A 25,660-nucleotide genomic window follows, 5' to 3' on the forward strand; every position below is an offset into this window, starting at 1 on the left:
CTGGTCTCCATCCTCTCATCTCAGCCTCCTGAGCACCACATCTGGCTTATTTTTAAATTTTTTGTAGAGATGGGGTATCAGTGTCTGGCTATGTTGCCCAGGCTGGTCTTGAATTCCTGGTCTCAAGTGACCCTCCTGTCTCAGCCTCCCACAGAGGTGGGATTACAGGCATGAGCCACTGCACCAGGCCTTTATGTTTTCAAAAACTGTAAACTCATTGTTGGTTTGGAAATACTTGTTTTCAATATTTTAAAAATCACTATTTGTTATGCGATAGCCTAGGGATCCCACCATTTGGTTGCAGTACTTTTGAAAAATAATCATTTTTATTTTCAAATGTGAATCTTCATCAAAACAAAACTAGTAGTTCATGTTTTAGAAATTTATCTTTGGTATAGATATGTGGGCAAAAACATTCCAAAGTAATAAAGGAGCCCCCTTGAGTTGAGAAGCATTACATAAACGCCAGAAAAAAACCATTGATCTCACCGAGAACTCCTAGAATTCCTGATCAGTTGTGCCACACAGAATAGGCTGCCTTGTGTGCCTCTGTGAAATTCCAAATGGGTGGCTCAAGAGCTCCTGGCTCATGTGTGAGTCCCCAGACCTTCTTCATGCAGTTACCAGAACAATTGTTTAAAATGCAGTCAGATCATGATACTCCTCTGCTTCTGGAGAGGCCAAATGTCACACCTTTGATCTTAGAATAAAATACTGATTCCTTCCTGGCTTTACAAGGCCAGGTGCTCTGACTCATGCCAGCCCCGCCAGGCCTGCCTTTGGTCACTTTTCCTTCTCCTTCAGCTATTTGCATTTTCATCCTTTAGGGACCTTTCTGGGGACTCTACTTCAACATTCTGTTTATTTCCTTCGGAGCATTTGCTTCCATCTGTAATAACTGTGCATGTTTATCCGTTGTTCATTTCTTGTCTCCACCATTAGGCGGCATCCCCAGGGGGAGGTCCTCATCCACTTTGCTCTTTGCTGTGTTCCCAGTGCCTAACGAGCATTATTTGTCAATGAGTGAGTGAGTGAATGAAGTGAGCAAAGGAACACAATGAGTGGTGACAGACACCTAAGGTCACTCCACGCAGATCATAGTACTAGGTTATTTACATAAATATATAAGGAAGTTCCATCCATGGCCCATGGCCTGGGAAGCGAAGAGAGGGCTACGGTTGGGATCAGGCCAACAGCTGTACTTTCATCTTTGACTTAAACTTGTCATCAAAACCACTCCCCTCCCTGCTTAGAGAATACCAGGGAAGCAGACAGAACCTCAGGAGCCACTGACCCACATGCTAAGGAAGCTGGAAGGCAGCAAGAAAGCACAGGCTCGCTAACTCAACAGGTGCAATTTCGTGTCAGTGCTGTGGGTACCGATCTAGGATGCAAACACCAGCTGCTCAACCAACCAGGAACACTTTGTGTTGATCCAATGTCTTCCCCTTGAAAAGGTGCCAGCACAGTCTCATAGGCACACAGCCCTGCTCAGAGGTAGGCACATTAACATTCCCATTTTACAAATGGCAGGAGAATGCACCCATGATCGGTGGGCTGGGCACAGTATTGGCCAGTAGGCTCATGTCTTTCAGGGGTTCTGTCTCCATTTTCACTGTGAGACAATCAGAGCCTGAACAAGGGAAACTAAGTTCAGAACTGTCACCAGTTCTAAATCTGTGCCTGAGGAAGCCTGATGAGAGCCGTCTCCAGGAGAGGTAGCTAGGATGGAAATGCTTGCTGGGCTCCAGGGAGGCTCCAGGGAGCCAGACAGCCTGGGGCACAGTTTCCTCCCTCCCTGCTGAAGTGTTACTGGTTTGATGTAATTTCCGCTGCCATTCATGGCCTTTCTCCTAGGCAGGATCCTGGCACCTGACTGAGGAACCATCCAAAGAACAAGGTTAAGCCAGAATAAAATGTCCAAGAGCCTCCCAGGTTGGGGCAGCCATCAGGGCGGGCTGATCTGGGGGTTCTTCAGGAAGGTGGCCAGTTTTTGGGCCACAGCGTCCAGTTCGATCAGGTTGGTGCACTGAAAGAGGTTGCTGTTCCGGACGAAATAGTGTTTCAGGAAGTGCTGGCTCACGCACTTGTGCAATTTCCTCACCAGGCGCAGAAACGCTTTGCTGAAGACCTTCCAGTCTTTAAAGTGGGGATATTTCTCGCAGGTCCAAAAGAGCACAGTCTGTGGAAGGAAGAAGTGCTGTCAGACATTGTTTCAGGCAATGGAGGAGGATATCTGGGAAACAATTATTGAGTTTATGTGGCCTTGGAAGGAGGGAGAAAAAGAGTTGCCTGGGCAGACTGGATCTACCATGAATTCACAATTCCCAACTTCAGGTGGGCCTTCAGTTTACAAGTTGGTCTCCCGCACCTCTTCCCTAATCTCCTCCAACATTTCCAATGTCACCACTCCAGGCAATGTCTTTGCCTCCTACTTTATGGAGAAAATGGAACCCCTCATCCTCCCAAACCAGACAGATCTTGCCTACTGCAGCACCCTCCTTTCTTCCTCCCTGCTTCTGCGTCTTCTGCCTGTGGGGCTGATCCCTCCACAAGGTCCCGGATGCCATCTTCCAGGAACTGTATATGACGCATTACCCTCTTCTTCAACTGCTTTTCACAAGTTGAAAGCTCTCCTGCCACCCCAACGCCACATCTGCCTCCTGCCCTCACTCTTCCCTCGGCAAATGCAGGTTTCTCCAGAGAGTCAGCTCTATTGTTTGTCGTCATTTCCTCTCCTCCCGTTTCTCGCCTCAGTCCGCTCCAAGATGGATTCTTCTCTCATTAATCCTCAAAGGCTCCTCTCTTCAAGGCCCAGTGATCTCCATGTTTCTCAATGCAACAGGCCTTTGTCAGCCTGCACCTTACCTGACCTTTCAGCAGACCTGGTTCTCTCGCCCACACCCTCCCTCCTGAGCCATCCTTCACTTGACTTCCAAGCAATCGACTCTCTGGGTTTTCTCCTAGCATTACAGCGCCTCCTTGGCAGGCTTCTACTCCTTGGCCTGCCTTTGAGAGGTGGAGTTTCTGGAGGCTCAGTTCTAGGCCCTCTTCTCCTCTCACTGTACATTCATTCCTCAGCTCTGTGTTCCCTCCACAACAGCAGCTCTAATTCTCACTACAAATCAATGACTTGCAAATTTGTGTCTCCAGCCCAGACTTCTCCTCTGACCTCCTTACCGTGTATCTCTTGAGTATCTGAAAGTTATCTCAGTCCCAACATGTCCAAACTGAACCCCTGCTCTTCCTGCACAAACCTGATCTGCCTCCAGAGTTGCTTAACTAGCTAGTTGTGCAACATGCAAACCTAGGAGTCATCCTTCTCCCTTACTGCCCCCAGTCAAGTCCTGCAATCCTCTTGCCTGAGTATTTCTCGAGTCTACCCATTTACCTTCACCTCGAGTATTATTCTACCATCCCCCTCCACACTGCCTCCACATCTCACTGGACCTCTGCAGTAGCCATCTCATCAGCCCATCCCTGTTCTTGCCACCATCCAAACTATCACCATCCACACTGCTGCCAATATACATCTACTTCCCTTCTCATCTAAAATACTTCAAGCTCTTCCCATTGTTTCTTAGCTAAAAACATCATCCTTAACATGGTGTGGTTTATAAGGTTTGGTCCCTGCCTTCCTTTCCAGATGCATCTTGACCCGTATCCTCCCTTGCTGTCTTCATGTAGCCACACCAGCTGTTTCGTGCTCCATTCTACCATGGGGCCTTTGCACCTCCTGCTTCAGCTGCATAGGACAAACTTCTTTCCCGTCTTTGTCCATCAGATCAAATTTCCCTAGTACAGCCACTGCATACTCTCTTAGCCATGTACTTCTCATAAGAAGGAGCGACAACTGTAGTAGTTTTTATATTTATGTGATTGATTGTATCATTTCCCCTACTGGATTATAAACTTTACGAGAACAGTGAATGATGCCTATTTTTATTCACTATTAAGCTATCCAGTACCCAGCAGAGGCTAGCCCATGAGAGGAAGTCAATAAACATTTATTGAATAAGTGAATTAATGAATTATCCATTCATGTTATGGTTTAGATATTGAGTATTTTTATACAGTCTTTATTTTTTAGAGCAGTTGTAAGTTCATAGCAACTACGTATTTAGATTATATGATTATGAATAAATGAGTTAGAGATAATTTCTTGCAAGTGAAGATAACCTAGATACCAGAAAAAAATGTTAATTCCTCTTGTTAATTAAGCTTTTATCATCCTAAGCAAACTGGGGCAGTTAAGCTCATTATAAGCAAGCCAATGTACTTTGAGTGGGTTTTAGGAATAAATAAGTCAATAAAAGATAAGCTTTTCCTTCATATGGAACAGTCTTGGGGCAGAGCCTTTTTGACAGTATAAGAGAGTGTCAGACTTAAGGTGAGGCGAGGCTGAGTGCCACAGCTTCCTAATGCTGTTTTGCAACCCAGCCTCTTCCACTTTCCCCAGAATGAAGACTTGGCAAGGATCCAGCACACTCAAGTCATCATCTGGGATGGTGTCTAACACCACGTTTGTCACCAGCCACATTCATTTCAAGGGTGAGGATGCCTAAATGGGAGATAATTCTGTCTGTGGACTAAGGATGGAAGACCAGAGAAAAAGGCAGTTAGCACTTTGTGTTTATCTTACTCCAGAAATAGCCCCCTTAAAAAAAATGCCCATCCTTGAGGATGCCCAATTCTACTGTGCCATGCAGGTGGGTCAGGGAGGACTGAAACAGAATCCTTAAGGAGTTGCCTTAAAATCCACTAGGTGACTTAGGAACTATCAGAATAGAAGTCAGCCCTTGTGGGGAGTACAGATTTGCAAGCAGCTATGGGTTGGGAGATTCATGGTAGCCCCATTCAATCATGCCTGAAATATTCATGTCACTGAATGGTATTTCCATCCATCTTAATTGAGAGGTAATGAAGTCAATCGTTAAGGTTATGAGGTTTTGATATGAGATAGACTTGAGTTTGCATCTCAGCTCTGCCTCTTCTAGTGTGGCCTGTATAAAGGAAAGCAAGAGAAGCTAAATCCACAGAACAAATCAAAGTATCTTCTGCAAGCACATGCCCTCCATCCAGGAGAACAGCCTGCATGTTTTTAGGGGAGTGTGCTTGGGACACGTTGAGAATATTGGAACTCCAGAGAAAAGCCCCAGTGCATGTGAATGAGATGTTAACAGATTCTTCTGCAAGTCAAAATGGATAGGTTATCAGAAAGATAAGAAGGTGAAGCAAAGATTAGTGATTTTGTGCAAAAAAGAAGAGAAAAGTTGAGCAAGATGTGAAGCCACTCATTCATTTGCTCTACAAATATTTAATGTGCTACTATGTACAAAGCATTGGGAGAGACACTGGGGGTGTTATTCATCCTCCCAGTGAACAAGAGCACTGAGTAAGGTCAGCATGCTAGCTGGACAAGACCAACGTGGTATCTGTCCTTCAAGAAGTTACTTTAGAGCAGATGGAGTAACATGGGGCAAGAAGAGAGTTTTGTCTATCGAATGAGAGGAGGAACAGGTATGTGAGGAAGGCACCTCACAGATAGGTGACTGCCCCAGGGACCTGTGCTTACCTGAGTGGAAAGGCAGTCCATCCTTTCTGGGGCCAGAGACGAGGGCTGAAGCTCCTAGACCCACACTAGCTAGGCTGGCTGGGGTGTCCTGCAAGAGTCTCCTACCTCCCTACCCCAGCAGGCTGCATAGAACTGCTACATGAGAGTCCGTTTCACTCTGTGTGGTCCACTATTTGAGAAAGAGGGAGTCGGGAGGGTGGTCAAAGGCCCCCTTCCCAGGGAGGCCCCCCTAACTGCCCAGTCCAAGTCAGGCTCTGCTGCTTTGAGCCTTCACAGAGCCATGCTCCTCCCGTTCCAGTGCTTCCTCACTGTGTGATTGTACATGCTCCCACTGGCTTGCCTTACCCATGTCTATCTCCCATGCTAGACCAGAAGTGACAGAGTGAGGAACCACATCTGTGTCTGTTCACCTTTGTGCTGGCAGGGGTTGAGCCCACAGCAGGTACTGGGGCAGGCCTCTGGCCCAGAGTCATCTCAATAGACACTTGCTGAATGAGTGAGTGAAGGCGTGAATGGATGTGTACTGTTGGGTTTAGGGCAAGGAGAGGCAGGTGCTGGCAGAGCAAGGGAAAATCCTTGCCTGGTGATTTGGACCCTGGAAAGAGGTGTGTGGCAGTACGTATGTGGTAACCTCTGTGTTGCATTTCCTGGTTCCCTCTGTGTTAGTGGGTCTGTGTGCATGAGGAAGCAGTGGGTTCTAAGACTGGCACAAACATAAAGCCATCAAAGTGTGAGGCACAAATCACATTTTGTAATTTATTTCTGAACCTCAGCAGGGTTTCTGGCACCTAGTGGGCACTCAGGTTGGTTTGGTGGTAAAATAAAAGTGAGAGGGGAGGAAAAGTGGGAGAGAAGAGAATTGGAAAAGGGAAGGAAGGGAGGAAATTTTACCCTGGACAGGGGTGTTGTGGACTCCCATATGGTGCTAGCTTACATATTTCCATAATAAGTAGGCATTTGTTGGACGGCAAATGTAGATACTAGAGCCTCATTTTTCACACAAGCCAGCCCTACTGAGTGGCTCTGGCCAGGCCCTAAAGAGGCCACAGGGAGAATGATGTATCCAAAGCTGCCCCTGGGCCTTCTCCCACCTGCCCCACACTCACCTGCAGATGGTGGGACGTGATGACCGGCCTGTTCCCTGGGCACCAGACGTCCTCCTTCAGCTGCCTCATGACCTGAAAACACTTCCTACGGCAGCCCCCATCCTCATCCAGCTGTTCTAGCAACACCTGTTCAGCACGGAGGAAGCTCAGCTGCCAGTGATAATTTGAACACGGCAACAAGTTAAACCCAAACGACTGGGAGAAAGAGAAAAACATTGGGAAATGAGAACAATGCTCACTGGTGTAGAAAGCCATTTCTGAAGCAGTCCGCTGGTCTGGGGAACTTGTCACCAGGCAGACAGCACATCCTATGTGGGGAGGAAAAGGGGGTGTCAGGGAGACCACAAGCCACTTTGGATGTGGACAGTTAGAAGGTGGTACCCACTTCCTCTCCTGCAGCAGTTCTCCAACTTGAGCATGCATCAGAATCACATCACCTGGAGGGCTCCTTAAAACACATATTGCTGGGCCCTGTTCAAGGGTGTCATTCAGCAGGTCCAGAGTGGGGGCCCGGGAAGCTGCATTTCTAACAAGTTCTCAGGTGACGCTGGTGCAGGGCCCACACTTTGAGAACTATTGATCTAGTGACACCTCAACTTTCCTTTGAAACTCTTTGGCAGTCAGTAATGCTGTGACTGGTTAAGCTGTTGGCATCACTGCTCTGGAGAGCTGGGTCCCGCCCACTGATACCTTGATGCACTCCACTCTCTCTTGGGAAGGCCAGCGCTGCAGACATCGAGGCCACCGAGCTTTCTCGGACCAGGTGGTGGGGATCTCCACTGCGGGGGCCAGCTCCAATTCCACCTGATATGCAGATGTTTCCACAGCAATCCAGACTGCAGAGTGGTTTCCTAGCATGCTGACCTTACCTGACAGGAAATGACCAAATGGATAAGGAGAAGAGAAAGGCTTGCACATTACAAGCATTCAAACAAGAAATTTGTGAGCAGTTGCTCTGATCAGCACCTTGCAACTGGTGTGGCAACTTTCACAATGTCTGTAGCACGTCAAGGATCACAATGTCTGTAGCATGTCAAGGATCACAATGCCTGTAGCAGGTCAAGGTTTTGACATCAAAACCAGATGGTTAGTCACCTAGCCAGCGTCAGAGCATTACTAAGAAGTCTCATTGCTAGTGGGTTTTTCTTTCTCCCCCAATCCCAAGTCTTTTGTGGTACCTTTTCTTTTAAATTAATAGATTATTTTCAAGAGGCTCAACTGAAAGTAAAAGCCATAGAATAAAAAGAAAAAGCGTAGTACATATGCTCCTTGACTTACGATGGGGTCACATCCCGATAAAGCTGAAAATATTGTAAGTTGAAAATGTATTAATACACCGAACCTACCAAACATCATAGCTTAGCCTAGCCTACCTTCAATGTGCTCAAAACACTTACATTAACTTAGAGTTGGACAAAATCATCTAACACAAAGCCTATTTTATAATAAAGTGTTGAATATCTCATGGAATTCATTGAATGGTTGTATGGGTACCCAGGTATGGGTTCTACTAAACATGTATCACTTTTGCACCCTTGTAAAGTAAAAAAAAATCATATGTTGAGCCATGGCAAGTTGGGGACTGACTGTATTTGCTACTGTAAAATGAAACCTAACTATTTTTCTATATCCTTCTCCATTCCACCCAAATATCTAAATGTTGGTTTTCAGAGTAATGCTAACATAGGGAAGGCTAATGCCATTTTTTTTTTTCCTTCTTCACCTAGATGTTCTGACACTGGCTGGGGACAGTATCAGCCTCCTTATTTATTCATATGCCTTTGGTGAAATTCGGCTTCACCTGTCTTTTATCTAGGCCTCAGTCTCTTAGATGGTATTTGTTTTTACCATCCACTCAGCTAGCCGAGCCTCAGAGGTATCTATCATCAGAAACCCCTGTAACCACAAAATACATCAAAGCACGTCACAGCCACTGTTTCAGAGGATTGAGTGATTTGAAAGAAGCTGCCATTGCCTCATTTTCCAACCAGGAAAAGAGAAGAAGAGAAAACTATGCGCATCTAGTAGTTTCCCAGCTCACATACTATAATTTCCTCATTTCCAATTTGCTCTTTCTTCTTTCAAAAGATACAGTTTTTGTTTGTTTGTTTGCCTTCATTGCAGATAAAGATAAGCAGTCTTGAATAGATCAGGATCTATTCATCCTTATTTGCTAATCCCAATTTTTGAAATAGATCAGAATCTATTATTTTGCATTTCCTTGCACAGAGAAGAAAATGGAAACATGTTAATTGTGTTAGGCTTTTCAAAATGGAAACATTCCCTGGCCCAGGTGGGATAAAGGGCTTGTTGCCTGCATGTCATCAGAGCTGCCCAGACAGGAACATGACAACTGGCACTTTAGCATTATTTACCAAAAGCTTCTCATCAACCTTGCCCAGTCTGAATCTCTGCTTTGCACTTTCACTATGAATAATGTCACACAGCATAAGAGGTGAGTCGATGCTGCAGCCAGCCCACTGGCCCCCACCCTGCTCTGCAGCTGGCTCTGCTTACGAGGTGTGCAACCTTCAGAAGTGACTTAATCTCTCTAAGTCTCAGTTTCCTCATCCCTAAAACAGGTAGGAAAAGAATTCTTACTGTATTGTGTGGTTATGAGGATTAAACTAAATAACCCATGAAACTTACTCTACTTAGTAAAAAATCTATTAAACATAAATTATTACCATTATGAAAATTTTCAGAACTATTCTGTCTAGACAAACAAATGTATGTACGAATACATCTTTTTATTTTCACACAGATGGAATCTCATATTGTTTGGCAGTTTGGTTTTTCACTTAACTATCTAGCCCATGCATTTTTCATAGCTCTGTATGTATGCATGGGCATATGCCTGTTCTTTTGTAAGACTGCATAGTAGTCCAGTAGGCAGAGACAGCATAATTTAAGTTAGCCAATTTTCCTTTGTTAGCCATTTAGATTACTTCTATTTACTATTATAAAATCTATGGCAGAGAATATTCTGGTGCATATTTCTTTGTGTATTTGTAGAAATATATTTCTAGAACTGGAATTGTTGAATTATCAAGTGAGCACATTATGAAAATAAAATATAGACAACTTGCTCTTTAAAAAGGAGACACCAATTTCCACTTCTAATAACAACACGAAAATACCCATTTCACCATGCCCACTCGACACTAAGCATGATCAAACTTTTCATTTCTTTTAACTTGTTAGGTATTTTAATGTACCCAACATGAGGTATATTCTAATATATGTTGAAATATACATTAGATGGAATGTCTTTTCTTATTTTTGCAAGTCATTTATATTCTTTTTCTGTGATTCCTTCTTTTTTTTTTTTTTTGGTAATTATTTATATTGATCAGCTCATCTTTTTTCTTATTGGTTTATAAATTGAGAAAATTTTTATTTTCCTAATTATATAATTAAGAAAATTGGCCATTTCTTTCCAGTTTGAAATTCACCTTTTCACTTTGTGTGAACAAAAAGGGTGTGTGTGTGTGTGTGTGTGTGTGCGCGCGTATGCTGTACAGTAGCTTAAGACTTTGGAGTTGTCAAATTTAGTCAGTTCTTTTGGTTCCTGGATTTTGTGTTTTGGTTCAAGTTAGTGGTTTCCAAATGTGGAATCTCAGCACACTGTGGTACTGCAGTCAGATGGAGGTGCTGCAGTAAAAATGTACTAATAAAGAAGACCTGGGGTTTGTGAATAATTTCCTTTTAAAAAAAATATGCTTAAGTTTTTAAGCCTGGTTAAGGTGCATAATCCACAGCATTTTATATCTATGCCAGCACAGTAACTTTCTCAAAGCCACAACACTATTTTGTTAGTATGAATTCCAACCTTCTGTGCATCAATGGCAGGGGAAAAAAGCTGATTCATCTTATTAAGATTAAACAAATGTGAAGAGCACATGATTATTTTCTCAAATGTAGGCTGTGAGTTGCAGGTAACACTCAAACAGAGGTTTTGTAGAGCGAAAGGGGAATGCCAGCAATTACCCTTCCCCTTGTTCCTGATAAGCTCACCTGAGAGGTGACAGGTTCTAATTGCGTTTTCCACCAGCTTCCGGAACACCAGGAGGACCTTAGCGGGCACTATATCTCCATCGATGTTCACGTCTGTCTCATGCCACTGCCACAGGCTCTTCATAAACTGTTCCACCTCCAGCCACTGCTGCAGACCCTCAGGGTCCCGCAACGGGCAGGGCAGCCTGGTGCCCTGCAGGGTGTAGTACCGCCAGCGCTGCTCCCTGGCCTCCCTGTACCCAGCCAGGCCTTTTATTGGGACTGTGACAAGGAACTGACTGGGGGCCAAAACCTAGGGTCAGGAAAGGATTGAAAACAAGCATGAATACACAGATTCGGGAGGTAACGGAAGTCCTGGGAGCCGACCTATCTCGCCAGGCAGCTCTCTTAACCACTCCACCCTCAGCAGTGTGACCAGATACACAGACACATAGACCTGGGTGTTACCAGTGGATTACCTCTTTGTTCTGCTACTGAATCACTGTAAATACTTTGGGCAAGTATATTAGCTCACTGAGTTTATTATCTTATGACTATACAAGTAAAGACAGTGAGCTGGACCAGGAACTCCAGAGGAGGCCTAAAGTTTGAGAAAGAAGAATGAGTATGCATTGAGTTCCCTGCAGACGCGACACTGCAATTCTAATGCATTTGACCATTTCAACTTCACAATCACACAGTAAGGTGAGCTTTGTTGCCATTTTCCAGATGAGGAATCCAAGATGCAGACGGGCTTGGAGATCTCCCCAGGGACACACAGCCAGTAAGTAGAAGAGTCAGAATTCGAGTTTAGGTCTTTGGACAGCTTGTTCAGTTATTATTTCTCTATCCTGGGCTGGCACTCAGTCAACAACGAATGACATGGAATGGTGAATGTTTTGACACAAATAAAAGGTGGGAAGTAACAGGAAGGGAGTTTAAAAGATTTTGTAAAATGTCTCCTTTTTTGGGGGTGGGGGGGCCTTTACTGATGACCCATGGTCAGTGTTCATGACTAACCCTTCCAAAATCAAAGGCAAAATGAAAATTTATTTGTGGAGACAATGTGAGCTGTTGAGATAATTCTAAGTTTAAAGAAAAAAAAGCAAACAATCAGAATCCACCTAATCCCTTTCTCCAGGAACCAGTGAAGAAATGACTGGGGGAAATCAGGCAGACCAGCAGCCAAGAGATAGAACAAGTGGGTAAACAGAGCAGCCAAAGGAGCCTGAACTCTGACCATGTCCCACTTCACACACACCTTCAGCTGTGAGTCAGCTGCCTCCTCCTCATGGAAAGCTCTGACCATGGAATTTGGTTAACTCTTGCCCAGGGCCAGTCATTGACCCATTGAGGGGTGAATGTCCTAATCAGCCCCAGCTGGTTCTGCCTAACTCTAAGAAAACAATAGTTTGATGTTTTAGATGATGTATCCACATGACTTCTGGTACCCACAGAAAGGTAGCTGGATTTAAAAAGAGGAAAAAAACATCCAAAGTCCCTGGAATTTCAGATCTGTACATTATTTCAATTCACGTTCATGTGAATTCAAAAGCAGAACTATCATGTTGTTAGTCATGTAAGTGGTGCTTAGTAAATATTTGTTGAGCAGCCTGGGCAATATGACGAAATCCATCTCTACAAAATAAAAAAAAAAAAAAAAAAATAAAAATTAGCCAGGCATGGTGGCATTTGCATCTGTAGTCCCAGCTGCTCAGGTGACTGAGGTGGGAAATCACGTAAGCCTGGGAGGTTGAGGCTGCAGTAAGCCATGATCTCACCACTGCACTCCAGCCTGGGTGACAGAATGAGACCCTATCTTTAAAAAACAAACAAACAAAAAACTTGTTGAATTTGATCTAAGTTAAAAGCAATTTTATATGCTATGCTGTAGCTATTTTTGAAACTTAATATGTAAGACATGACATATATAAATGCAAGATATATTTTAAGCTATGAATTCTAAGTAGGACCACGGAAGGAAATTTCCTTGGGTGTAGTGCTAAGAAAAGTAATGTAATATCTCTATTTCCAGTCACTGGTCTATGCGTGACCAAGTTAGATTGGCCTGGGTGGGAGAGTTGGGCAAGTGATGCTCTAGCATTCCAGGATTCAATCTAGTTTTATATTTTTCACCCTGGGATTAATTTCCTACAATCTGACTCTGTTTCAAATCCACAAATCCCAGCATCTCTTGGGTGGTTCTTGCATCCACCAAACTTGAGATGTAATGGGCCAGCAATGGTCTTTTGCTCAGGTACTAATTCTTTTGCTCATTCATTTATTCATTCATTCCACATATGTTAAGTGTCTACCATGTGCCACACACCATGCTGGGTGCTAGGAACAAAACAACCGGTAAACACGGTCCTTACAATCAAGGGATGTGCAGTCTGTTGTGAGAAATGGGCCATGAGTACATACAAATTTAATACAAAGTGAAAGAGGTATGTGGCATAATAAAAATCAAGATAAAGAATGATGGAGATTCAGAATGATTCAGAATCTCACTTCTTTCACCTCTAAAATTGAAATAACTGGAGTGTCTTTTCCACAAGGTGGTTTACAGGTTTAAGTGAGGTCGTTTCTGTGTGTTCAGCTCTGCCCTCACTACTGTGCTGTTTGAATGCTGGTGTTACCCATTGGCTTACACTGGGTGGGATTCCTTAGCAGGCAGAGGGGTTGCCAGCCTGCTCCTGCAGCTTCTCAGTGGCACCTCTTCTACTTTCTTCCTTCCCCATCTGCAACCCACAGACTATGACTTTCAATAGTCTTCTTATGGATGCCCTCAGTTCCCTCCACCACACTCCAATCTATTAAGTAGGTGCTTAATAAATGAATGTGTATTTTAACTGAGTTTTGATTGTGACAGCAGAATGTGCTTTGGAACCAAAAGCTTCTGTGTGAGTTCTGGCTTTAGTGCCTGATATGACTTGATCAAGTCATTTGACTTCTCTAAGCCTACTTTTTCTCATCTAGGAATGTGGGGGCTCAAAGGAAATAACATCTATCTTTTCTTCTTTTTCTAAAGAGACAGAGTCTCACTGCATTGCCCAGGTTGGTCTCAAACTCTTGGCCTCCAGCAATCCTCCCGCCTCGGCCTCCCAAAGTGCTGGGATTATAGGCATAAGCCACGCCGCTGGCTGAAATGACATGTATAACATGAGACTGTAAATAGTAAAAACTAAGAGTACCTGTGAAAACAAGAATTGTTATGAGTATTCTGAGTGAGGCAAGCATCTGTCACACACTGAGATTTACCTGCCCAGGTGTCCTGGCTCTGTTGGTAGCATTTAGAGACAGTGAGACTTGCTTACCTTAATATTTTCATTGTATGTGTCAGAGTAAGGCACAGCTTGAAATCTAATGTCTTGGTTGCTGATGTTTGTGGTCAAATGATGAACGACTTTCTGCACCTCCTCCATAGCCTGGGAAATCTGCTGGCGCCTCAAGTCCACCTGGGTGTGAGAAGGACCAGCAAAGGTGGTTATTTCCTCTGTGGGCCCCAAGGCACTGGCATAAGATAGTGAGGAGACAAGGGTACAGCGAGGGGTGACCGAGGGAGTTCAGCTCAAAAATTCCGCCTTCCCAAGACGCCGGGGAGATGGACTTAGGTCTGACTCCACTGAGAAGACATTTGTTGGTGCCTCAATGTTCTTTTCTGTAACAGATGCATTCATTTGGTATTTATCTAGGACCTACTATGTAGCAGGTGCCAGGCCAGGTGCTGGGGACACAACAGTGATTAAGACAACAGTGAACAATGTAGATACTTGCCCTCTAGCTGAAAATATAGGAATACATGTAGATAAAAGACATAATATATAATTATAATATATATCAATATAATATATAGCATCATACCTGATATACACAGACACACATATAAATGTGTATATATATGTATTCCTGTATATATATGTGTGTGTGTGTGTGTATGTATATGTGTCTGTGTGTGTGTATATGTTATAATATCAGGTATAAGTCCCATGAAGAAAAATAAAATATGATAAGGGACTAGAGAATAAAGGGGCAGCTATTTTAGTTAGGGTGGACAATGGACAAAGAATACTTGTCTAAAGAGGTGACATTTGAGTGAGGCTGAAGACAGCTTAGGAGAGCAGATTCCATGCTCCTCCTCTGACGTAGGCAATGCTCTAAGGCTAGCAGCGAGGCCACTGTGGTTGGATCTGGCAAACGGAAAGTGATAGGAGGTGAGTTGGGAAAGGAAAGCAGGGGCCAGATCATCACACAGGGTTTTGTGAACCATGGTGAGACTCTACTATGGTATCGTCATGCCTGCTGCCCACAGTGTGAATATTAAACTGCTTAACATGTATCAGCATCCCGCAGCCTGCTTCCCACTGATGTCATCAGTAAATGATGATTCTCTTTGCCTCTGTACTCACCCTTGCCTTTTGCTTCTAGACCCTTAAGAAAAGGCATGTTTCTGCTGACAGAAAGTTACCACAGCGAGTTAGGAAGAATTGGGAAATTCTCATAGAAAACTGAACACTAATCAGATACTTAAAGTTTAGGGAAACAGATGTTTGTGGGAAACACAAAGGAACTTTTAGTGAACTCCAGGAGAGACACAGAAAAATCCAAATAAGAGATGGAAGGGTCTGCAAGTTTTTTTCTGAAATGGAGGGGCCGCTTTGTCATCTTGCTCAGGAGGCACCTGCAAGCCGCTGTCATAACAGTGAGACTCTCCTTCAGAGGCTCCTTCAGCCAGGGGCCAATTTCAGGCAATATCTGATACATCGCAATCTAACACCCATCCATGAATCTTTATATTCTCTCCAAATTTGGTATAACGGCTGTTTCTATGTATTCTAGAGTCATTTTGAGACACCCATAAACTGATCACGACAGCCAGAAAAAAAAGCCCAAGTCAAAGAGATTCCTGTTTTCCTAAACTAAGTCATCAACCAGGCCAGTTACCTGAGATCTCACTCACACTTCCCATCAACCAGCAAGCGAACTTCATATGTTCACGGAATAAGAATGTGACTGTGCACCTACTGGTACACATGTTGTACAGCACATATAGGGTCAATTCATCAATAAGAACTTTTTTAACACATCCTCTGTGGTGGGCACCATCACATGCTGGAACACAGCAATGCACCAGATAGACGTGGTCATGCATTCACAGTAGTGAGGAAGACAAATTGTATAGAATATAAGTGTGGGGATGCTATTATGAGAAAAATAACAAATGACAAAAATAAAGGTTTTAGAAGCCCAAAATTAAGGGTCCTCTGCAGCATAGGACTTCCCCTCTGTGTTGTGATTCAATTCCACTTGAGTAATTTGAGTGGAGCATCCATTTTATGCTGGGCTCTATGCACACGTTGCCATGAGGTTTACAGATAACATGACAAAGCAAGACAAATAACCTGGAAATTAAAATCACTGCAATCTAGTGCAAGGTAGAGGTTTGCACAGGTGCTATGAATACATAGAAAAAGGACACTTTATCCAGTTTGGAGGTTGGGAGGCCTTCCTGGAGGCACAGTGTGTTGGAGTTGTATCTTGAAAGCTGACTAGGAGTTAGCTAGGAAAAAGGGGGCATGAAAGTTGTTCTAGAAAGAGAAAATAGCAGGTATTGAGCCAGGCATGAGGCGCACAAAGAGAGAATTTGTGCGCCTCATGCCTGTGCAATTGTTCCTGTGATATTTTTAGAACACAATTGCCTTAGAGGAGGTGGTGAAGTGGGAGAATAAACAGTGAGAGGTCCCCAAAGTAAAGGAAGAGTTTCAAGAACAAAGTCAACAGTAAGTGGCTGAGTAAGTTAAGACTCCCAAATGTCCATGGAGTCTGACAGCTAGAATAGGATGGCTGCATTGGGGGAACGCTGGCCACTGGCATTAATGGTGGGGGAGAGGTGGGCATTAAATGTGGATTAAGGGTGAATGGAAGACAACCAAGTGAAGACAGAGGTAAGCAACCCCTCCAAGAACTTTTTTTTTTTTTTTAAGACGGAGTCTTGCTCTGTCAACAGGCTGGAATGCAGTGGCGTGATCTTGGCTCACTGCAAACTCCGCCACCCGCGTTCAAGTGATTCTCCTGCCTCAGCCTCCTGAGTAGCTGGGACTATAGGCTCCCACCACCACACCTGGCTAATTTTTGTATTTTTAGTAGAGATGGGGTTTCACCAGGTTAACTAGGATGGTCTCGATCTCCTGACCTCGTGATCTGCCCACCTTGGCCTCCTAAAGTGCTAGGATTACAGGAGTGAGCCACTGCGCCCGGCCCCAAGAACTTTTACTATGGGGAAAACCAAAACAACAGGGATGGGAACAGTTTTGTTTTGTTTTTTCCTTACAAAATGACACACAGGCTTAAACATGTTTAAATGCTGAGAGAAAAGAGTCAGTGGTGAAAGATGAGGTAGCAGAGAGCAAAACCATTTGGTAAGGATTTACCATTTGGTAAGCAAAACCATCCAGAAACCTGCGTGAGGAATTCATCTTGGTGTAGCAGAAGGAAAAGAGGGGAAAAAGTTGCATGCAGATACAGATAAAAGGGCAGGGGGCAGTGAAAATCAGAGAGATTTCCAGTCTGCTGTCTATGTTCTTTATAGAGTGGGAGATGTTAATGAGCTAAGAGTGAAGTGGAAGGCAAGAGATTTCAGGCGATAGACTGCTGTAATAGCTGCTATAAGGAATGAGAGATTGTTCAGGTACATGCGTAAAGATAACCCGACAGTATCAAGACTTGGCTGAGGCTGGGTCCCTGAGGCTGTGGGCTATCAGTAAGCTCAGTTGTGAGATCTTCTCCACCATCTCTTAGCCCTCCAAAGGTAAGAGTTGAGGTGCTAAGATTGGAGTTTGCTGGGCAAAAGCTGGAGAAAGATATAAAAGCAACAGAGGATTTTGGTAGTGGGCTATATTTTCCAGCCTGAATAAAGAACAGATAAAGCTAGTGGTAGAACAGGGAATATTAGGCAACTTCAAGGACCTGAAGTCTGAGCAGGTACAGTGGGGAAAAGTAATACAAGGGTTAACTAGATGGAACATTACAGGCAGAGTGGTTGAGAAATAGTATTCTCTAACAGTTAAGTTCTCAGAATGTGTTGGAGACCAAGACTAGCCTCCTGAATCTGCCAGCCCCGCTGATGTAATTCCATAGAACTTGAATGTTAGTAACATAGCAGTGACTACATATATATATATATATATGTATTTTATTTCCTGAGTTAACAAACTAATGAAAGATTCATCACCATCAAATCATTTTTAACTAATAGAAGCTTAACAGTGTGTGTGCATGTGTGTATGTATGTACATGTGTGTGTATGTATGCCCATAACACATGTGAAGAGCAGCCTATTGGAAAAAGTACCTCATTGTAAATCTGTTCTACAAACTGTGCCCTCATTTGATGGTGAAATGAGGACACAAGCAGGACAAGATCACACAAGCAGGACAAGATCACACTGAGCAGGACAAGGTCACACACTCCTGGAAAACAACTATAATCTCTCACTTGTTACACAGGTTATTAGCTCACCCTTATGACCTGTTTTGATTGCCAAAGGTGAAAGTCAGAGTAAGAGAATGCTTTTTGAGACCCAGAACCACAAATTCCAGTTTTAATTTTCTTCCTGCATCACTTCTGCTGCAACTTAGACTCAGGATCTTAGAAATGGAAGAGACCCCAGAAATTGCCTTGTCTGGTGTGACTTTATGGAGGATCAGAGTGACAAAGTGATTTTCCTAACATCACACTGGCAGTTAGAGGTAGAACTAGACAGGCTCTCCAACACTTCTTTCACATCATACTTTGCCACACCCTTAAGTACTGATGTACCAGCAGTACTGCCTACCCTTTATCCTCTTCCTGAACCTAAAAATGCCTTCAATTTAAAGTCAAGACTCATGAAATAAGGAGTCCTAAGTCTCCATGTATTTGGGCATCAGCAACTATTCCGGCATCTAACAAGCACAAAGCGTCATGCAGCAAGGGCCAGACAGTGATGATGCCCCTGCTGTGGGACCTGAGTGGAAGCCTCTTTCTCTAGGTGATGGGCAGCCCCATCCCTCCCACATCTCTGGCTACACTTCCTGCATAAGTTCTTACCCACGCAGCATCACTGTGCTATTTGGTAGCCCCAGAAGTGATTTGTGCCGGGGGTTTCCAGGCTTAGTCCCAGACACCTCTTGTCACCCTCATGGTGTGACAACACAGAACCCCCAGACTGTTTCTCTCCACTTATTCTGGCCACACCCTAAACAGATACAGCAAGAAGTTCATTTCAGGGTGTGGAAAAGCAGGCAGTGGGGCTTGGGGTAGCTGTACAGTGATCTAAAGAAGGAGGCTCTAACACAAGTAGAGACCCGTTGCAAGCCCAACCCTGGAATTCCTTTACTGCCTCTCAAACTTTAGGAAGCCAGCAAGATATCAGTTGCAGCCTCAAGGCAGCCTTGAGGCAACCTTGTCACCAAACTCAGTTCATGGCAAAACATGGAAACAAATGTTGTTTGGGCCTCGCTCTTCCCAGGCATGTCTCCATGCTGTCGCAGGTCCATGTCCCATCCTGGGCCGCTTTCCCCTCCTCCTCCTTAACCACAGCATCAGGCTCATTGTTGCCCCACAAGTCATTTGCTGCTATTAATAGCTCAAGTTTGTGAATAGTTTACTGTTTCAAATATAAATTATGGGGATTCAAGGTTAACCCCTATAATATCACTCTGACTCACTTGCATTCCGATCACTTCCTTGCGAGAGAGACAGAGTGGTGGTGCTAAGTAGCATGCCAGGAATGTCACACAGGCCTGGTCACACCCATGACCACACAGCCTATGTGTATGTCATTCCCAATGAGTGTTACTGAGAAGAAAAGGCTGAGGACTTCCTTCCAGAAAACAAGAAGTCAGACTTCTAATTCCGGAATTTCATTAAATCCAATCATCAGTTAGAAAAATTTCAACAAAACAAAAACTGGCACCATCTCTGTTTTTCAGGGGCTAATAATGTAAAGAAATGGAAAATTAAATCCAGTGATAGATACACACGAGACCATAGGCTTTCCATCATCATAACCCCTCCTTTTTAGACTAATCCTAATGTCGAAGGCTCATTCGTGCCTACCCATCATTCTTTAAGATGGATGCTATGATTATCCCCATTTTATAGATGAGGAAACCAAAGTTCAGAACATTTAAATAATATGCCTAGTTCCCAAAGTTAGTAAGTTACAGAACATATCCTTCCAAAGCCCATATTTGTAACCACTGGTCTGTTCTGTCTCCCCAAAAGAAAAAGGTGACTGGGAATGAAACATACCTTGAATGTTTGAATGAGGTTCCCTTAGCCCAGAAGACCTTTCCTATATTTGTCCACTTATTATAACCCTACACTTCCTCCAAGGCTTTGTCTCCACTCTTCTTTCTGTAAGACACCTTTCCCATCAGAACTAATGCACCTCTGTTCTCCTCCAGAAATCTGTTGAAATCTCTACTGCATCCCTTATGGTCTACTATGCATTATATTAAGCACTTGCCTGACTGCATGTGAAATTCCCTCCTTCTTCCTTTGGGGTTATGTACAAAATCTGCAGATGGGACAGGGCTATCCTAGAGACCAAAACCAAAATTTCTCTCTCATTTAGCAGGCCACATCTCAGGCCTTGGTCTACCCTCAAACCATAGCACAGTATTTTGCACAAAGCAGGTGCTTAGTATGTGTTTGCAGAGATATAGAGGAGTTTAGCAGAGGACATTCGGCCTTTGGACTAAAAAAGACAAGGCTGAAACTTCAGAGCCCTCTCAATTTAGCTGTGTAACTTTGGACAAGTTATTTAATCTCCACAAGCCTCTGTTTCCTCCTCTGTAAAAACGGAGGCAATATGTACATCACATAGTTGTTGATTAGATTAAATGAGATCCTGTATGCGCCTTGACCTGTTGCCTTCCACACCAATCTTGCCTTATCTTTAACAAACTCTAAAGATATTTGTGATCATATATGTGCAAGATACTCTGAATGTCGAAGGCAAGAAAGGCATGCAAGACACTGTTCTCCCCTCCAGAAACTTATAAAGAATGAAATGATATGACATGTAAGTTGCCAACCAAGATGATAATAGAAAAGTGTCAGGAGTTGATATACAAACTCATGATCAAATAAATGGTGCCAGTAATACTAATTATAACGGGAGTGAATATGTGGGCAAAATAATTTTGTGCTGGGGTGTCAGGGACTCTTTCTTGAGAAAGTGGACTCTGAGTTTGAAGGATGAATATGAGCCAGAAAAGTGGCGAGGAGGAGCTAGGGCCCTTGGCCTGCTCAGGGCCCAGTTCTTGTTGGGCAGAAATGGAAGACTCAACCACCTACAGGAATGGAGTAGGCGACACATGTGAGAGAGACAGCGGGGGCCAGGAGCAAGTGTCAGACACAGAAGTGATCAGCCTCCTGAGAATTGGCCAGCACATGCTCTGGCTAACAAACACTCAGCCCCAGCACATGGTTTCCAGGCAAGAAATTGGGACCTGTAGTAGCCAAATATTCTGATTTTTTTTCCCCTGGAAAGACAGAAATCTGGATTTCTATGCAAAATCTATTTTGAAATGTTTGTGAAAAACATTAGAAATAATCTACAGGCCAAACAAAACATGAGCACAAGTTGGATTCAACATATCAAACACTGTTTAGGATTTCTGCCATTGGAAATGCAGGGGGAGCAGAGGGCAGAAAGATAGAGCAGTTCAAGTTACTTGAACACCACGCTAAAAATTTTGGAGTTTTTTCTTACAAAAAATACAGGACCCATGAAAAAAATGCCAGCCAATATCTCTTCCATTTAGAGTCCTCAAAGGGAGGAATAATGGGAAATCACTTTCTTTACTCTAGTTTTTATCATCCCAGGCTGTCCTGATTTATCTCTCTTAATGGTTTTGCCTAAGAAATATACTTTACTTATCACTATGATAACGATCTTCGCCTTTGTACTTGGAAAGGCCTGAAAACTGCAGACCAGTGCCTACTTCTTAGTCAATTTAAATATTTTGGTTTTAACATTAACATCATGCCTTGGTAAGTTCATCTGTAAATGAAAAGACTTAAACTAGATAATATTTAAGTTTCCTTCAAGTTCTAACATTTGACATGACCATCTAGACCATCTAGAAGAAATTAAGTTCTTAACTGATGTGTACTAAAAATATAATAATATTTAAAAACCTAGTAGTTTCAGAGTTTTTAAAAAGCTTTGTTTTAATTTCATTAGCTCTTTTTCCATGACCCCATGAAGCTCCTATTATTATTCCCATTTTACAGAGAAGAAGGCCAAGGCTCAGGCAGGTTAAGTGACTCATGGCCACACGAATGTCAGTGGCAGAGCTGGAGTTTCTCGCCCGTTCCCCAGATTCCAACTCTCCATCCTATACCCAGTAAGTCTCTGGACACTGGACCCTCAAAGAGAAGTAAGGCTGAGATATGTTAAGTCCCCCAACATTGTTTTGGGGGGACAGTCTGTTTTCTGAGGAGCATTTTATGTATCTTTTAGAAACAGCCTGAGATCCTTTCTGGATGAAGGTTTGTTTGGAAGCAGTGTGAATGGTGAGGGGATACATGGGAGAGACCCGGTCTGTCCTTACCTTATTCGGTGATGAAGGTTTGTTTGGAAGCAGTGTGAATGGGGAGGAGGTACACGGGGGAGACCCGGTCTGTCCTTACCTTATTCAGTAGGCAATCTTCTAAGCCTCCCACAGTAAGGGATTTCATGGCTTCTTGGTCAGTCCTGAGTAGAACAGCAACTTCCTGGTTTGTTTGTTTTTTTTTCTCAATGGAGTGCAACACTTGTGAGTAAACAGCACTCCCAGTAATGTGAGTCTCTGGGTACTAAATTTTTCTGGAAGTGTGTAACGGACCAGAGACTTGCCTTCCGAACCCTTCACTCATGTTTTTATTTCCAAATTGTGAAAATCCATCTGTCATCTTTTGGGAAATTAAAAAAAAAGAATTTAGAAAGAAGAGTTGATAAAATTGAATTTGAGTCCAACCTAATAATACCTTATTTAGCTACACTGACTGGTTCTTTGACCAGAGAGCAATTTTCCAAATTGTATTTCCTACCCAAGTACTTAAAAGTTCCACCCAAGTCAGAAATACCCTGTAGTTGGCTTCTCCTCACCTTTTATGCTCCTATCCTGACACTAGATGCACCGCGGAACTCAGTATCTTATACCTCCTCGTCCTTATCCTGTTGACAGTAAACACCCCTTGCTCTCCAATCCAGAAAATCCCACAGACTGATTTACCTTCTTTACAATAAACAAATAGGAAACTGCCCAACAACCAGCCTGGCACCCATCATTATGCCCACAAACAAGTGATCAGGTCTTGTCAGTCAGAGCAGAGCACAACGGTTGGCATTTAGAAAAGCATGCACACACGTACACACAGGCACACACGTACACACAGGCACACACACGTACACAGAGTGCACACAGGCACACACCCACAGGAATGGCTGGTCAGGAATCCTTCTGCTCACCTGCTGACCTTTCAACGTAATTTCCCTCTTCCAACTGGAAAGCTGGCAGTAAAAATAAAGTCAGTGTAAACAGATCCCTTGAGAGCCGAGGGAACACTCACGTCTGGTTTTGCCAGCAAAACTTATGTTGGAAAACAGCTCAGGCAGTAAATTCCCAGCTGGGCTGGCCGGGGCTAGTTTTACTACAGAAAAAAAAAAAAAAAAAAAAAAAAATATTTCACAATGGTCTGATCTCCTTGAAGCTGGTAAACATCACAGAGTCTGCTATCAGATAATCTAAAGAAACTGTAGTCCTTCTGGGAGCACTGCTCACTTTTGAGCAACGTTCCAAAGGCAAGTGTTTCCAAGCCCACCTGTAAGTGCTGCCCACAAGGGCCACTCCACTATCTGAGGCCCCAGCATTTACATATCTTCCCATACTCTGCCCCAAGCAAAAGCCACATCAGAGCTCCCTAGCTGCTCTGTGCCCCACCCATGTCATTAGCTCCAGCTTTCAGTCCACCTTCTACAGAACTCCTGCCAATGCACAGCCTGATATAAATATTGTAAAGCTACATTCTCTCCAAAGACCCTCGGATAGCACCTCTCAAAACAGCCTTGATTTTCCATTTGCTTCTATATGTAATTCTAAATTTCCTTCTTTTGATATGAAGTGCTCCCAAATTTTTCAAAACCTTATTCCCTGGGCTTTTCTTATCATAGTAGTGCCAAACTATTTGTTTTTCACAGACGGCAAGAATTCTTTCTCCACCTCCACCTCATTTTCAACATCACCAAAGTCCCACTGTTTCTCTCATGTGCTCATTTTTGTTGTTACTTCTGCTTTCACTGTAATCATTAACTTGTGAGTCCCTCTCTTCCGGTAGGGTCTTTCCTAATGTTTGAGGGTTACCCCAGACACCTGTCGTCAGATGCACAAACTTTCATCATTTTTGTACCTGTGACTGCCCTATCTTGATTGCTGCAGTACTGCAGCTGATCAAAATGTTATAACTGGAATATTCTCTTGCCCTAAGATCCAGTGACAATTGCCAGATGTGAGCAGGGAAAGCAGCTAACAGGGCCAACTGAGCAATTGGGAAACGAAGAAATAATCACGTGCTCAGGGAAGCTACACAGTCCGATTTTACCAGAATGTCATATCCAGGGAATAGGCGTGTTGTGGGAGCACAACTCAGTTCCCTACTCCATGATATAGTTCCTTATGGACAAATGCTCTGAAATACAGGGCAGTCCTACAAATACAGACTCTCTGACAGCTCCTGTCTGACCGTTTGATGAAGGCAAGCTTTTTTTAGATGTATATATCTGGGTAATTGGATATAGGATCCGCAAAAAGGGATTGAATTACAGTAAGCCTAAAGCACTTGTATGCTAGGCCACTGAGGAAATTCAAAGTTAGCTCAAGTTCTCTTCCTTCCTCAGGAAATAAATATTCTCCTTTCTCATGACTCACACCAAATGCAAGTACGGAAATGTAAATCTGCTTTGGCTCAATTTCCATTGTGAAGACTAAGAACTTATTACAAGTTAGGTTAACAAGGTATTCAAAACCCTAGGCTGTCAATCTGAGAAGTCCCGGGGAGATAATGCTAGCCCTGGTTTACCAGCAGAAGTGTTGGTTACTGATTTACTTAGTGTCTGAGATTTTAATTGCAAGAAGGAGGAAGGTTAGCTTGATCCAAATCAACCCTACACATGCAAATTTGTTAAAGTAGCCAGGGTTACAAACTCTGACTTTTTAAAAGATTTCCTGTAATCCCAGGATGACTCAGATTAAATCTGACAACGCAGAATACCAGACAGAGATAATCATCTGTGATGTGATGAAGTCCACAGTAGTGAACAACCTGGGGCAAGGGCCAGTCTATTCTGTATCTCCAGAGAAGCCTCAGGACCTAACACACAACTGACCCTCAATAAGCGTTACTGAATGTTTATTTGTTTGCATTAAACATTATGCAAAATGGCATTATTAGAATGTCAGTAAATAAAATATAATATTTTAAGGTGTGTAAAATCACCTTACAGATTATAAATTTAATTATATACAAGCATCTGTGACTGCTTAAATTGTTATCTTCTTTTATAGAAAGGCTCGATATAAAAAAGTTTAGCATAGTACTTGGCACATGATAAGACCTCAATAAATATTTGTGTTTATACTTCATTTCACTCCCTGAGGAAAAAGATTTTTTTTTAGGGTTTTTTGGTTCTGTTGTTTGTTTTTAAATTTTTATTTCAATAGCTTTTCGCATACAAGTGGTTTCTGGTTACGCAGATGAATTGTATAGTACTAAAGTCTGAGATTTTGGTGCATTCATCACCCAAGTAGTGTACATTGTACCCAATATGTAGTTTTTTATTTCTTAGTCCCCTCCCAGGTCTCCCTTCTGAGTCTCCAAAGTCCACTATACCACTTTGTATCCCTTTGCATACCCATAGCTTAGCGCTCAGCTATAAGTGAGAATATAAGGA

The 25,660-nt window shown here is 43.2% G+C and overlaps 1 protein-coding gene across 1 annotated transcript; it reads right to left on the reverse strand.

Moving 5' to 3' along the window:
- Positions 1-224: 224 nt before the first annotated feature.
- Positions 225-25,049, reverse strand: MAB21L3 (mab-21 like 3). The gene is made up of 7 exons (XM_033197198.1): positions 23,183-25,049; positions 22,363-22,623; positions 13,995-14,135; positions 10,699-10,990; positions 7,372-7,550; positions 6,682-6,876; positions 225-2,182 (listed from the first exon to the last, which is right to left on the reverse strand). The coding sequence occupies exons 2-7, from the start codon at positions 22,408-22,410 to the stop codon at positions 1,949-1,951; spliced, it is 1,089 nt and encodes a 362-aa protein (XP_033053089.1). The 5' UTR covers positions 22,411-22,623; positions 23,183-25,049; the 3' UTR covers positions 225-1,948.
- Between the last annotated feature and the right edge of the window lie 611 nt (positions 25,050-25,660).

This window comes from Trachypithecus francoisi, unplaced genomic scaffold (genome assembly GCF_009764315.1).
Source record: "Trachypithecus francoisi isolate TF-2019V2 unplaced genomic scaffold, Tfra_2.0 Lachesis_group5, whole genome shotgun sequence".
NCBI classification, from domain to species: Eukaryota; Metazoa; Chordata; class Mammalia; order Primates; family Cercopithecidae; genus Trachypithecus; species Trachypithecus francoisi.

What these genes read in the sequence shown, in the direction of transcription:
- MAB21L3 (XM_033197198.1), bottom strand. Translation starts at nt 22,410, where the DNA reads ATGAAATCCCTTACTGTGGGAGGCTTAGAAGATTGCCTACTGAATAAG. An exon ending in CATACAATGAAAATATTAAG is followed by an intron (nt 10,991 to 13,994) that starts GTAAGCAAGTCT and finishes TCCTGACCCTAG; the next exon opens with GTTTTGGCCCCCAGTCAGTT. An exon ending in TAGAACCTGTCACCTCTCAG is followed by an intron (nt 7,551 to 10,698) that starts GTGAGCTTATCA and finishes ATTTCCTGTCAG; the next exon opens with GTAAGGTCAGCATGCTAGGA.